The sequence below is a fragment of the Mixophyes fleayi genome, chromosome 3, assembly GCF_038048845.1.
Source record: "Mixophyes fleayi isolate aMixFle1 chromosome 3, aMixFle1.hap1, whole genome shotgun sequence".
Lineage (NCBI taxonomy): Eukaryota > Metazoa > Chordata > Amphibia > Anura > Limnodynastidae > Mixophyes > Mixophyes fleayi.
In genome coordinates, this window is record NC_134404.1 from 91,643,215 (window position 1) to 91,658,957 (window position 15,743).

Sequence of the window (15,743 nt, forward strand, 5' to 3'; positions counted from 1 at the left end):
CAAGTATTTGTAGCTACAATTACTAGAGGACATTATGGAGGTGATAGAGCCATGGAATTTAACAGAAGGCCATTTTTGGGGTTAAGAAGTAACCCCCTCCCACCCCACATGAGGTGCTAAATTCACACTAGAGCAGTGGTTCCCAAACTTTTGCAGTTTGCGGCACCCTTAGAGTCTCCGTAATTTTTTCAAGGCACCCCTCCAAAAGAATTAACGCATCCACACACACTGTGCCCTTTGCATCCACACACTCTGTGCCCCCTCGCTCTGCTCCCTCTGCAGCCGCGCCCTGCTCCCTCTGTATCCCGCTGTGGACTGGACGGATTATAATAATTATATATATATATATATATATATATATATATATATATATATATATATATACACATACACACACACACACACACAGTTGTAGTATAAATCTAGATGAATGTATAAATCTTTAAGAAAACAATGTTTTATTTTATTAAAAAACTAGAATATGTCAATCATGAACATCAAATACAAGATATATTACTAAGCTTGACGCATGTGACTATCTCCATATATTTATTTTAATATTACCTGTATGACTACAGGAAATGTCATATGCAAATCATATTTAGCGCTCACGCAAAAATGGATACTTTTCCCAGCAATGATGAAAAAACCCTTTGTCTTTATAAACGTATGAAAGCCCTGCATCTAAAATGTGTTCAGTACCTTTGTTTGCAAACCAACTCTGTTGTTCAATTATTTCTTACCTTCAACAACTGTTTTTAATGTTTTTTTGTTTGCAAAATGAAATACATTGGACAGCAATGTACATTTCACTATTAAACAGAAATGTAAGTTATGCTTTAAAATAGTTAGCAGCAAATACCAAATGATTTAAATATTGTATTCAGAGAAGCAAAAAAAATCAACATCCCAAGAAAATAACTTATTGACCCAATTAGAAAATTGGAACATTACCTTAACACCTAATTTACGTTTACTATGTGTCTATACGTTAAAATTTATGTGAATAAAGGGGCACATACATGTAAATAATAGGAAAATTGATTTTTCAACAGCAATTCTTGAAACTGTCTAAGCATAGAGATATGGGGAAACTTAGCTTTCCGAATTTTCCCCCTATCTGTAACCTATATTCCTGTTCACAAAGTGGAATACGTACAATAGTTGTAGGTATCCTGCTGTGATTGCCCAGCATTACCAGAAAGCAGGAGCTAGACCTGGGGGTAAATGTATCAAGCTGAGAGTTTTCTGGCGGGTTTGAAAAACCAATCAGATTTTAGCTATCATTTATTTAGTACATTCTGCAAAATGATAACTAGAATCTAATTGGTTGCTATAGGCAACATCTCCACTTTTCAAACCTGCTGGAAAACTCTCAGCTTGATACATTTACCCCCTGGTCATCTCTAACAAACAATGCAGTTTACCAAGCAGAGAGACTCAATAAATCTATGTCAATACACATCTATTGAGTTAGCATGGACAGGCTGAGTCTTCCTATTCAGTACAGTGGATGGCACATGTTCCAGCTTCTTTTTTCAGTTAGTTGGGTGGGTCCCAGAAGAGAGTCCAAAAATACAATGTAACATTAATCTTTGCAGGCTTATATAACAGATCATTTCGTGTCAATGAGTAGTGCTTTTTTACTAATGCTGCATTAACCATTCTATAGACTTTCTCCACTCGCAGTAACCTAAATGAAAATAATATTTTTACCTGTTTTTAGTACTTAATGTTAATTTAGCTATCTCTGTGGGTCTAAGCTTAAAATCACATTACAAAATAACTGTTCAGAAGCACATCTTCAAAACATAAAACATTTTAAAAACCTGTGCTAAAAGGTACAAAAACTGCTTTCAAAAACACCCAAGTGACGGTCCCATAAAGTTGGAAAAGGCTGGTTCTGCACTGTGGTCCTCCGTTCTCCAGGGGGTAAATGTATCAAGCCGAGAGTTTTCCAGCGGGTTTAAAAATCCAATCAGATTCTAGCTATCATTTATTTTGTACATTCTATAAAATGACAGCTAGAATCTGATTGGTTGGTATAGGCAACATCTCCACTTTATAAACCCGCCAGAAAACTCTCAGCTTGATATATTTACCCCTAAGACTTTTTCACCTATAATGTCTGTATGGTGTTTTTGTTGCAGAAGAATCTGTTTGGGGTGGTATAGCTTTCCACTCTAGCCCTACCTCCTTGTATGATGGCTTTAAATGCCCCAAGCCTAATCACATCTTCTCAAAGCCATAGTTATTGGCTGCACAAAGCAGGAAACTCAGCATTAAGTGAAATTAATGGATCATAAAATTCCCTTTAAAATAATGTTGTCCTAATACAGAAAACATATGTCCAAGCTTCCTACTTTGGCCCTTATTTACGAACATCCTACAAAAGCACAAATATATCCCCAAACTTCCAAATGTTGGTAGCGAAAGCGATTGAGTCTTAGCAGTTTGTGTGCAAGGCCTTGGAAAATGTCTGATTAGGGGCTTAGCTACTACTTCTCTCTTATGATGGGGATATACACAAATATATTGTAACCCATAGTAATTAATCAGCTTTGATTTTTCTACCGGAAATTAGACAATAAAAGCCAATGTCTGATTGGTTGCTGTATGTGGCTACTGTGTTACTAAATAATTGTGTTTAATCATCACAAAGGAGGTATATTAATATATAAAATATGATGACTAGACCCTCTACATATATTATAAAAGGAATTATGCCCTGAGTCCAGCCATGGTATTATCCTTACTAGCAGTCACTCCTAAGATGAATGCAGGACATACTGTTGTTGGGGAGAGCGCACAATTCAAACCGGTAGTGCCACAATCTATTGCTTAAAAAGCTAAATGCATATGACAGGATATGGCATTTCAGTTAGCAGCCTATTGGGACAATATTGACCATGTTGATAGCAGTATTTTCTGCTTTAGAATGAATGATTGCTGTACAATCAATATACCAGGCCTGGCCAGCCTGTGGCTCTCCAGGTGTCGTAGAACTACAATTCCCAGCATACCCTGCAAGCTATTGGCTGGCTTTCTGCTGGCAGAGCATGCTGGGGCTTGTAGTTTCACAACACCTGAAGAGCCACAGGTTAGCAAGGCCTGAGATATACAACGGAGGTACACAAGTTACATTCCTATGGTTTAAATTTGATCAATTTTTAATCCAACCAGAAATCAAATAACAAAATGATTGCCTCACACTCATTGCAATTTTAATGTGACAGAGCGGGAATATTGTATATCGCTCATGCACTAGAAACATAAATCCATTGTAGGATTGTCCGACTTAGAAATGTGCAATTATAATAAATACTTCAATCGGCTTCATTCCAATCCCTTACAAATTAAAATGTTCCTTGCAATCCAATCATTTTATTGATCGATTTGACGATCGAACTTTGAGTGCTGGCAAGATTGTCACCAAAACACTTAGGGCTAGATTTACTAAACTGCGGGTTTGAAAAAGTGGGGATGTTGCCTATAGCAACCAATCAGATTCTAGCTTTCATTTATTTAGTACCTTCTACAAAATGACAGCTAGAATCTGATTGGTTGCTATAGGCAACATCCCCACTTTTTCAAACCCGCAGCTTAGTAAATCTAGCCCTTAAATTCTCTAATAATTCAATAAAAAGTGATCGGATTGTGACTTGTGTAACCAGCTTTTGTCACTCTCCAAACACCAGTGGAGCCTGAAAGGAAGGTTGAAGGTTGTCCACTGAGCTCTCAGCAGGGGAAACAGAGCGAGTATAGCTGAACGAAAAGGTAGGATGCTTAATAAAGAGAAATCTGAATATCTTTTAAACCTGACGCTACAAGTGTACATATAAGTTTGGTCTCTACATTGCTCACAAAACATTACACAGCAATATTCTGTTGAACGTGCTCAATGCAGATCTTCTGCACATACAAATCGTTTGACCTTTTTCGGACAGTTCTGCATCATACAAGAATGCTACACTTCTATCTGCTGTACCAGAGTTTCAAAATATGTTCTGCAATCTCCTTTCAACAAAGAGTACAACCATTATTTATATGGAAAATAATTTAAGAAAAAAAAACAAAAAAAAAAAAACAACATTACATATCATTGAGCGTTTTAGATCTTGTTAATAATATGCAACTACAAATAGTCTCTACAAAATTTTGGCAATGTTTATGCTTGTTGAAAAATAAGGGAGTCCACCGTAAAAATAAAAAAAATCAGACAGCACTATTCCATAGTAGCCACATAAATAACTATCTTCTCTACAAAGTACACAAAACAACACGTATCATGGACAACAAGTGGATATGGTCACGTTGATGCCCAGGTTCCCATTATCTGCAAATAAATGTGCAATTGCAGTGTCAAAAACTAAGCAATCGCTGTTCATGATGGCGGCTGCAACGCCATCATGAATGGACCTTGGCGTGGCTTCCCAGGTCAAACGTCTGCGGTTTCCATTGAGTTCGAGTCTGTAAGCAAAGTTCTCGGCTTGTTTTCGTGTTCCTATCAAGAGGACAATGGCAAAGAACTGCTGGTGGCCCTCGTACTTCTCTTGTTTCTCCAGCACTAACATGAAGTGGTGGCTGAAACAGAACTGCATCATGACCCAGTCGACAGCCCCTGGCAGGTTAATGTCTGTAGCAAGGAAGACTATATCTTCTCCTTGAAGGGTGGTGATGCTCTTGTGGGCGTGTGTGAGGTGGGGCATGACTGCTTCCAGTGAACCTTGCCATTTGCAGGAGGCTCCGGGGCAGGGACACGAGTAGGGGCGATATTCACAGATGTCCTCGTGTTCAGGCTTTTCAGTGTGATGGAGAGACAGCGCGCATCCCGTAGAAGCATACTAGAATAATAACAATCGATTAATTCTCCCGTATTGATATACAAAGTTATGCATACAGAAAAACAAAAAACTTTAAGGGGAGTATTCAATTGTTCGTCTTGATGGCCGAAAAACTTGCGCTCTAAAACTATTACCGTTAATACGGTAAAATTGCGCTTAAAAACCGTTCATACGGTAATTTACTTGCTGAATTTCAGATCGCAGCCCAGGGAGTAATTACCAAATTAACAGTAATAGTTTTAGAGCGCAAGTTTTTTGGCCGTCAAGCCGAACAATTGAATACCCCCCTAAGAGCGATTATTAAAGAATTCACAATGTGGCTTGATGACTAGAAATATTGAATTAATGTGTAACAAATTTGGTGTTTAATTAAATCTAATTTCATAATGTACAATTTACAAATAAAAACAACATTTTCATTGCTTGCTATGGTTCATTACAGCATTTTATATACAGTTAGCTGTGCACTACTTTTAATAAAGATTCCCCAATGTATTTATTTTCAGTTAGTAGTGTAAAGGTTTAACCAGCTGATTAGATAAAAACAGTAATGGGCAACGCAGGATGATATCTTTACCTGCGGCCCGTAACCCCTTCCTGCTCGCCAATAATTTTTCTGCTATATGTCCTTTATGTCCCATCTCTTCTCTTCCACTTTATGTCCCCATAAAGCTTCAGCTCTTATTAGATGATCACGATAATATATAAGTGAATGGAGAGGCTTGAGAGATGTTTTAGGGCAAGGGGGAGGTATGGGAGGCATTTTTGGGTTAATGGAGTTCTAAGCGACAGATGAGGTGTTTTGGTTGAGTGGACATTGTGATTGGGTCTAAGGGCTATTGAGAGACTGGAGATCTGAAAGATGTTCTGGAGTTAAGCAGGATCTATTCTAAAGACGTGTGGTGTCTCTTTGATTAAATATAATGTTTCAACTTATTCCTCAGTCTAAATGTGACATTCAGCCCTTTTGAAGGTTAGAGAAGTACACATATTAAAAAAAACAAATCTACCCTTCAACCCCCCATATCCTCTTCCATCACTGTCTCACTGTCTCTCCGATAACCCTCACTGGCAGAACATTTAATGCTTACAATGAAATCCAGAATGAAATAGGCCCAGGAGAGCAGCACATAGTTTTATTTGTGCAAAAGTGCCCCACACAAAGGACATGATTGTGCAGGAAGTTGTACAGTTATGTAATCTGTCATAAGTTCCACTACATACTTAGAATACTTCTCTCCGAGCACAGAGCAAACATTTACTAGAAACTGAATCAACCAGAAGCTATTTCTCCAGAGACACACATACATATATATATATATATATATATATATATATATATATATATGAATTAGACATTGCCCCGAGTTCAACATTTATATTTTCAATAGTCACAAAACAATAAGGGTATAAATCCTTTAGCTGCCAGAATGGCATTGAATTGTATGTGGCGCTCCAGCAAATAATTCCCCACACTCTGCCAGTCTGTCCCTGTGTGAGACATGTACTAAAACATACACTCTAACACAGGACATGTGTAGCTTTAAAAATATGCCAATGCCATTTTTTCATTAGGCTTTCAAAATATAATCTAATGAAGTCATTGGAGCTATAAACACTGAATAAACGCAGTACTATAGATATAGTCCTTCGTCTTATTTGTAAAAGCCCCCACAACACTGTGTAACCAGATAAGAGCATTTTGGGCTAGATTTACTAAGCTGCGGGTTTGAAAAAGTGGGGATGTTGCCTATAGCAACCATTCCGATTCTAGCTTTCATTTATTTAGTACCTTCTACAAAATGACAGCTAGAATCTGATTGGTTGCTATAGGCAACATCCCCACTTTTTCAAACCCGCAGCTTAGTAAATCTAGCCCTTTGTCTCCACACACAGATAACCAAATTGCAAAATACTGGATTACAGTGCAGTCACTTGCAGGTCGAATGACGGCTCTACACACACTCTTACATGTGGTGTAATTGTACAACCTGATTCTGCTTTGCACAATACCTGATCAAATCCAGTACAGATGGGATAGTATTTGGATAGGACAATCCCAAACAGTACAGGGGTTGGTCAATTTGGCTGAATTGACCAATATGAGTTTCCAAAATTGTACAGTGTGGCATAACTATAGTGATACAAGGAACCACAGCAAGGGTCCAGAAGCAGTGACTTGTTCTTTGTTCTTTCTGTCCTCCTCACAGACGGTCTATCTCGTGTTCTAAATGGAATGCAATGGTAGAAAATGACTAGTAGAATCCAGCATACATGTGCTGCCCACACAGGGAGTAATGAAATCCAGCACAGAGAGGATTGTGGAAAAAATGATGCCGACATCACTGTCTCTACTTCTCTGTGCCATGTTTCTCATTGTTTTTGGTGTAGACATAAAACAGAATAGAGACCAACTGATCTTTAGCCCAATACTTTACAGGCAGTTGTCTCCTGTTATTCACTGCTAGGAATGCAATGACAAACCTGTAAAATATCTGACAGCATAATGTAAAGATAAAAGTGGGTCTCACCAGTGGTTTTTCTGCCTAGTCAACATCAGAAATGTTTTCACACACTGCTCTGTGCAAAATACAATGTAAGGAAAACCTGAAGACTAGATTGCCTGTATGATATACCGCTTTCTAAAAAGAATGTGACTTTAGGAATTCCCACACTAGACTGTAAAAACCAAAGTGAATGCTAAGCTGCTAGCACTCCAATCACTGTAAAGACTACTACCCTCTAATTCTAAGACAGGATCAACAAGTTCAGCTTCTGAACTCATACCAGTTGTTCATTACATTGTCTTTTTACTGTATGTATCACTTTCCAATTGAGCTGTGCATTTTTCCAATGTCAACCACTCCCTGTAGCACAGAGACACAGAGAAAAACACATTGACAAACAGGTAAGAAATTTTTGTTAATGTCACAACCTGAGTCACATAATAGAATGACAGGAAATGGGGTAAGTCGGACCTACTCCCTCATTAGGAGTCATAATAGAAATAACCTGGGATAATAAGATACACATCAAACTTTGCCTGAGGGACAGGAGTCAGGGATACTTGTAAAGTTTTATTTTTTATCTTTCTTTAGGTAGAAGTGAAAAAGCTAAACAATAAGATACAAGAAACTGACTAAGGGGCATATTTAATAAAGCACGATAGTGCTTTTAACGGGTAATTAAGGTCCCACAGTGCCCTCCGCAAATTTATTAAGGGGGCATCGCAGCAGATATCATGGATATCTGCTGCTTTGCATTCCTCTTCGTTTTTGGGAGCAGTCACCATTCAACAGAATGGTGACTGCTCCTGGCCGCAATCTAACAAGTCCCGAAAAAACATTTTTTTTCGGGAACTTGTCATGTTAATGTACGCTAGCTGAAGCTGGTGTACATCATCCGAATTGAGGAAATCTAATGCTGTCAGCTCTGCTCCGAAGAGCAGAGCTGGACAGCGCATGTGTGGAGGGATCACATGATCCCTCCCTGTCACTCACAGCTCTCTCTCTGCAACTATTGTTGCAGAGACAGAGAGGGGATCTGTGTGCGCATGTCCAGTTCTTGGAACTGGACATGCGCAATTGAAGAGTAAGGAGAAGACCCGAAGACAGCGCTTCCGAAGAGGGGGGTAAGTATGTTTTTTTTTATCACTGAAACAGCAGTTTTTCGGAACTGCTGTTTCTGTGCACGGCTGTACATAAATGTGAGAAGTAGTTCAATCCTTATCATTGCGATAAGGATTGAAAACTACTTTTCACTTTATGTGAATATTGATAAATGTGCCCCTAAGTGGATTTCTCAGCTGTTACAACATTAGACCAAAATATAATCACACTTGCCTAATGTTCTGGAGACTCACAAGTTTCGGGCAGTTCCCCTGGAATCCGGGGAGAGCCGGCCATCCCCTCTCATCCTGACCACTTGGGCGGGGCAGGGACCTTGATGACATGATTCGCTGTGAATCATCTCATTTTGGCCCAGCCCCTACGGTGTGATTTGGCTATCACGACACCATGTCCTCACTTACCACTTGATCTCTCCTCCAAGATCACCTGGAGGGGGCAGAGGTAAAGTTGGCAAGTATAGTATAATAAACTCACTAACGTAGTTTTAAAAGGTGAATTGGCCACAAGTCTCTAATCAACAGGGTCCAGGTATGAAAGAAAGTGACTCACTATAGACCATCATCCTATATATAAATAAGTAGAAGAGAATAGTCTTTTAAAAAGGACTTTCCTATGAATTATACAGACAGCCAACTCTTAACTGACTAGTAGTCCTACAACAGAAGTGGGTTTATACATAAAGGTCTACTAATAACATTGATAAATATATAAGGAAGGAAGCCATCAAAACTGAAAATATTTTGATAACTTTTCAATCCTGGGGGTAAATATTTTCCTTCACACAGCAGATGTCCTTTCAGTGATCTCACACAATTATACCCATCCTCTGCAGAAAATAACTGATAACTGGAAACAATGGCCTGTACTCTCCTACATAGCAAATACAAACAGAATGTCAAATATTTAAGCTTTACATATGTATTTGAATGTTATTTGTACCTTTCTTTTATAGAAGAATGAATATCCATTTAGAAAATCTTTGACAGCTCCCAGGTGGCGGTTTGTGTTGGCGATCACCAGCCGTCAATGTACAGTGACAACAGCATGAACAGATCTGCCCATATAGACCATTTCTATGGGAAATGCAAAGTCTATACCAGTGATAGGTAACCTGATCACTTTGAGGGCTGCATGGTGTGGCCCTCTAACCTTCAAAAGGGCCGCATAATACCGTTAAGCTCAGTAATAAGTAAAAACAAGACAAGACATTTTATCAAAGAAAGAGACATATATCTGTATTAACATAACAGGCATTTTAAACAAGTGTTACAAGCTGTAACAAACAAATCTGACACTAATGCAGCACAGCGCTGGGGCCACAGGTGAAGGCACAGAGGGCCGCCTGCTGCCCATCACTAGTAGTCTATACACACTGCATTTAGGTTCACGCAGTGTCTGGACCAGAACACTGGAGGAACTACATGCCAGTGGGTATAGGCAATGTGTTTCTCCAGAGGTGAATAATCTTTATGAGCAGACCCATTCATACTGTGGTCACCATGTGGCGATACAATCTGTCGGATATGCACCCTAAGGAGACTTGTCATTTAAACTTAATGGGGCTTAATTTGCTGGTTTTAGTTATGAAACCCAAAACTTAAGAATTACAGACTTTACAATCCACCCTCCCTAGTAGAACCCAGTATTCACATATTAGAGCACTATGTTATTTTACACTCTGGTTTCCACATTCATACGTCACCACGTAACCACAGATTTCAAAACAACTCACCAACAAGTGCTCACATCCATGTAAGGTGCGTCCATTAGTGGTTCAGCCATTTAAAACCCATGTTGCTGACAGCAAACAATGGCAGTTTATTTATAGGTCTGATGCTTTGCACAGTATGCTTAGAATTCTAATAAGGTTTTGAGAAATTAGCTTATTTTTAAGGCTGTTAGCAACATCTTTTGCCTAACACTTTATTTTTGTTTACCTATAAATAACCAAGAATGTGGAAGTTTTTTTTGTATTAGAATCACACCATTTATGGAAAGTGAGAGCTGAATAACACATTTTATACATATGAAATTATTCCAAAGATTTGAGAACATACAGTCTTAAAATAATCTGAAATGAGTTCTCGACTTGTCTGGATTAGATTAACCTAACGTATGCCAGGAGCAGGTCCGCCAAGAGGAATTTCGGGCCCCGGGTACAGCTGCTTCTTGGTGCCCCTTTACATAGCTGAGGGGGTCGTGGCCATGCCAGGTTGGTGGCTCCTACCACTACACAGGAAGACCCCGTCTCCTCTCTGCGCCCCTGGCTGGGAGGAATGTACACAAACCACTTACTGGCTGCACATTATAACCAAAACAAAAATGCACCTGTTTTCTCTATATTCTGCCAGTGTGCAGAGACATGCGGTTTGTTTCTAGTACTTGTTGTCATTCCTGTTCAGGTGCAGTACACCACTATCACAGAGATTTGCACATGCAAATAAAGGAGACATATTTACTTACACAGTGGGCTCTATTTCTTAGGTACAGTGTAAGACTAGAATTAACAGAACTGGTTGGATGTATGAACGTTTTCAAACAGGCATGTGTGATATACAACAACTTGGCCTGGTAAACAAACTTTCCTAAGCAAATAAGTTGCTGTGCACAATGTGCATAGCAACTACGGAGTCTAAACAGCATTTAACACAACAACATCTGTTATGTGAACACTGCTGTTTAAAACAGGGGGTGTTGTGTCAAATGAATTCAAACAGTGACAAGACAATATGAGTGATTTACTTTATCAATTCTTGCATCTGTGACAGAAATAGAAAAAGTTGCACCAATATATTGGATATTATGGTGCCGAATGTGTAGAGAATATTAGATTCATCGCAAGGTGTCACAGTCAAATAAAGACAGATTTTTGTGTAGAAAACCCATTTTTTTGTGTTATTTTTGGACAAAAAAAAGGAAGTAAATACTCAGCATACCAAACAGGAAACAAAGTATTAAGCAAAGCATGGTGGCTCCTCTGAATATAGCGCTATATTATTTGGTAGCAATGATATTCAATCAAACTGGAAAATGTATTTCTAATTCATAACAGAAAAACAGAAAGAAGACCAGTCAAATTATGTCAGTGGTCAGAGCAGTCAAATGATCATAAACAAACCTATAGCAGCTATTTTTTTTTTATTATATAAGCAACTTAATGAAAGTTGTTGCAGTGGCATTTTCAAACATCCAATATAGTTTACTGCATTCAATAAAAAGCCTTGGTTTGGTTTTAAGAATAGCTACTGAAGCAGTAGAAATCTGACAGCTACAGCAACAAAAGAAAAGTACATGAGATTTTTAGAACTTGTTTTTTTTCTGATTTGTTAAGATCAAAGCTAATATGTATGAGAGTATTCAATAAGGCTCTCAGTTCAAATGAATAACAATGGAGATGACTAACAATATTTGCATAATGTATATGTGACATTCTGATGTGACAGCTACACTCAAAAACAGCAACGTCTACTAGCAGGATATATTGGGCTTTTTTTAAGACACCAACGCCTTCCTTGTCACCCCTGTGCCAATGGCATCATTTTTTTTTATCAGTTATTAGCTTATTATAAAGACGACTAAGGGCATCATATGAGAAAAATACTAAGTAATGTAAAAGTTTAGGAGTCTTGCACTAGCCTCAGAAAACTGATCTTAATTTACTTTAGATAGAAATGTTATTAGTTTATAGTACAATCTGACGGGATCATTGAGAAAGTCCCGAAGTGACCTGTAAAGACAGGGAAAGTATTACATGCTATGTATTTGGTGACATGGATCCTTGTACAGAAGGCGATAGAGGGATCGGGGGTCTATGCTGGCGATATACCCACCTTACATGGAAACAGGACAGCAGAGGCCACCTTCTCCATCGCCAGGTTCCGGATGCTGGGGGTAAGGGATGCCCTACAAGAGGGGCAGCAGCTCAGCTTCTGGCGGCATTGGTTGCAGACCAGGTGCCCGGCCTGGCACTGCAGGATGGGAGGTAAGACATAGTCAAAGCAGACCGGGCACTCGAAGAGAGGTGTCAGTTCGTGATGCTGCTGCTGAGACACCGGCCCCGAGATCGCTGCTGCCGCCGCCGGGGAGGGAGGGGGCGCGGCGGGGCCAGATGCAGCGGAGATCGTTGTGGTGACCGCAGGGGACGGAGTGTGAGGCGGCGGTGGCTGCTGCTTCTGTTTACCGCAGGGTTTGCTAGCACAGGGTCCGGCGGAGGACGGGCGGCTCATCTCGGTCCGAATCAACCATCGAACTTCGCTGATCGTTGCTGGTGGCGAAGAGGAAACGTCCCGCGATTGTTGGGATGGCAGCTGCGACTCACAGATCGTGGCTGATCCCCATCAGCAGACAACCCAAGGCCGTCACAGCGTTCCAAAACAGAATGCCCCGAACGCGCTGTAACCCCGCCCCCTCCAGCGCTGTCACCTTCTACATGTTGGAGACGGGCCTCGGCTCTACCTTCCTTCTGGAACATTGTCACACGTCATCCTCAGTGACGTCACAACCTCCATGTGTGAGCACGTCTGATGGGCGTGGCTCGGACTCTGTCACATGATCTTTGGAGTCTCACTGTGACAGCTGGGAGCATGCAGTGTGGTGTGTTTAGGGCAATGAGAAAAGTATTCTCGTGATCAAATTCCGCATTTTGGTAAATTTCCAAAGGTCTTTCATCTTGTATATCATTATCTTTTATATAGTGCCAACATGTTAAGCAGCACTTTACAAGCAATGTTTACAGTGTAAAGTGAGAGTATTTTTAGACTTGTCTACTTTATTTCATCAGAAGCAAAGTAACTTAACCTATCATTATTAGAAGATTAACCTGACAGTATGTTTTTGGGTTGTGAGGAGAGCATACAAGACAGAACCGGATTTAGACTCCATGGGGCACTTGGGAAGTTACTGTTTTGGGGCCATCTTCATCTTCATCTTTGCAAACTGCCTTTTTTTTTTGAGTGTGTGTTTATTTACATTTTCCATTCTTCAGAGACTATCATTCTATGAATACCCTGCCATACCCTGATTGCTATTTATATTTTTTCTATCCTGTTAGCTAACATTTTATCCTTGACTACACTGTTCTCATCACTGTTTATGCTGTGCTTCACTCCTCCCCATCAGGGCTCCACTATTTCCTCTCAAATGTATATTTGTAGAGCAATAAACTGCATAATCCTTTCACTTCTGACTCTACATCAATCATAACAAACACACAGTTTATACTAACAGTATGTCTGTCAGACCTTCAAGCCAACAACCCTTACCCAGCACAACAATTCGAACAATACCTCATCAGTGAGGCTAGTTGAATACAACATATAGTGCAGCCGTAAGTCAGCAACAACCTCAAGCCTACAAACAAGGGAGCACTACACAAGGCGAACCCTCGGGTGGAGACCTCCTCTCACACCAGGTGGTCATGCCTGCAAATTACCACACAGAAACCACCTCCAGCACCCAAAGGTAGGAAAATATTAGCACAGCACTTCCCCATCATGTAAATACACCTGCAACTAAGCCACACTGAACTTTGCTAAGTTCTTTGCGCAAAGAGAGTTAGACATTAAAGAATTTTTAATGTTCAACGACCGCCCCAAAGGCTACAAGCCTGACAATGCTTCCAAAATGCAACCAGAGACTTTCACACAATGAGGAGGTAGACCAGATGGCTTGGCAGCTAGTCTGCTGACTACGCTAAGAAGATTAGAGGGTTCAACATAAACTACCCAGGCTCTGGCCTTAAAATGATCCGGGTCAGACTTCAGTCCTGTTGCTCAGCAGAGACATTAGAAAGTGCACAGTTCAAAAGAGTTGATAATTTCACCAAAATACGCTTTAAAGTCTATTAGAGACCTAGAAAGCTTAATGACATATTAATGGAACTTCAAGTAGCCAAATGTGAAGGGGTCTTGCCAGGACTTGCATTCCTAAACACATCCAAAAGGGATAACCCTTTAGTACAAAAGTTATCTTGCAACCAAGGTTCCATTTCCCTCTTCTCTGTTTATTGAACTTTGTATACCAACAAAGTAAGATTAGAAATTATCCTAGTTTCGTCTTTACACCATCAGGTGCTAGCCCTGCTTTACTTAACCCCCAGAAAAAGTCAGTTGCCGTTCAGAAGACTAGGATGTCTTCTCCAGATTCCTTCCATATGTCTGTCAGTTCATTTCACCTAGAGAAAAAAGTCAAAGATCATGATAAGCAGCATCTTCTGCATTGGAAGCCCCAGCCTCTCTTGGGGCCTGATTCATTAGTGATCTTATCTGACATTTTTTGCTTATCTTAAGCAAATCCACTCTGTGCATACCCAGAAAAGGGAGATAAGAAGCAAAATCCACTGCGTAAGTGAAGAATTTCTTAAGTTAAGATGAAAATCCATCTTAACTTCATTCTTATCTCCCACGTTTCTTCTTAAAATAAGCATCTTAACTTTTCCACAAGATAAGATCACTAATGAATCAGGCCCATGAAGTGTAGAGAAGAATGGACCACAACACAGCTTTACACCCTGGACTAACCGCAGCTTGCATGGCAGGAAGGAGAGTATCACTGCTGCAGACTGCAGAGGTCACTTTACAATGTACTGAAGTCTGTTACAGGAGGCATAGGCGGCTGATCTTGCTCTAAGGGGCATATTCATAGACGTGTTACTTGTAAAAGTAACACGGTGTTAAAACTATTACCGTTATTACGGTAATTCTAAGGCGGATTTCAGCTCGAAAGCCGGCGTTAAAGGTACCGTAATAACGCTAATTACACGCACTACTACCGTAATGACAATAATAGTGCGCACACCGCGTTACTTTTCCGAGTAACGCAGACAATTGAATATGCCCCTAAAAATCTGTTTTGTTAGAATCTACCCAACAGGCCAGCGAGACAATGCTGTCAAACTATATGCAATTCTAGATGATCAAAGTAATGCATCTCTAGCCCAATCAACCTTCTTCAACATCTTTAGTATCAAAAGCTCCAGCACTCCTTACGTCCTAAAGAATTGTGCAGGGATCTTTGAGATGGGCAGCACGGTGGCGAAGTGGTTAGCACTTCTGCCTCACAGCACTGGGATCATGAGTTCAATTCCCAACCATGGCCTTATCTGTGTGGCGTTTGTATGTTCTCCCTGTGTTTGCGTGGGTTTCCTCCGGGTGCTCCGGTTTCCTTCCACACTCCAAGAACATACTAGTAGGTTAATCGGCTGCTATCAAAAATTGACCCTAGTCTCTGTGTGTGTGTGTGTGTGTGTGTGTGTACATTAGGGAATTTAGAC

General features: G+C 40.1%; 1 protein-coding gene across 1 annotated transcript; it reads right to left on the reverse strand.

Moving 5' to 3' along the window:
- Positions 1 to 435: 435 nt before the first annotated feature.
- Positions 436 to 12,979, reverse strand: SIAH2 (siah E3 ubiquitin protein ligase 2). Its single transcript, XM_075201965.1, has 2 exons — positions 12,304 to 12,979; positions 436 to 4,844 (listed from the first exon to the last, which is right to left on the reverse strand). Exons 1-2 carry the CDS (start codon positions 12,697 to 12,699, stop codon positions 4,287 to 4,289), a joined length of 954 nt encoding a protein of 317 aa, XP_075058066.1. The 5' UTR covers positions 12,700 to 12,979; the 3' UTR covers positions 436 to 4,286.
- Between the last annotated feature and the right edge of the window lie 2,764 nt (positions 12,980 to 15,743).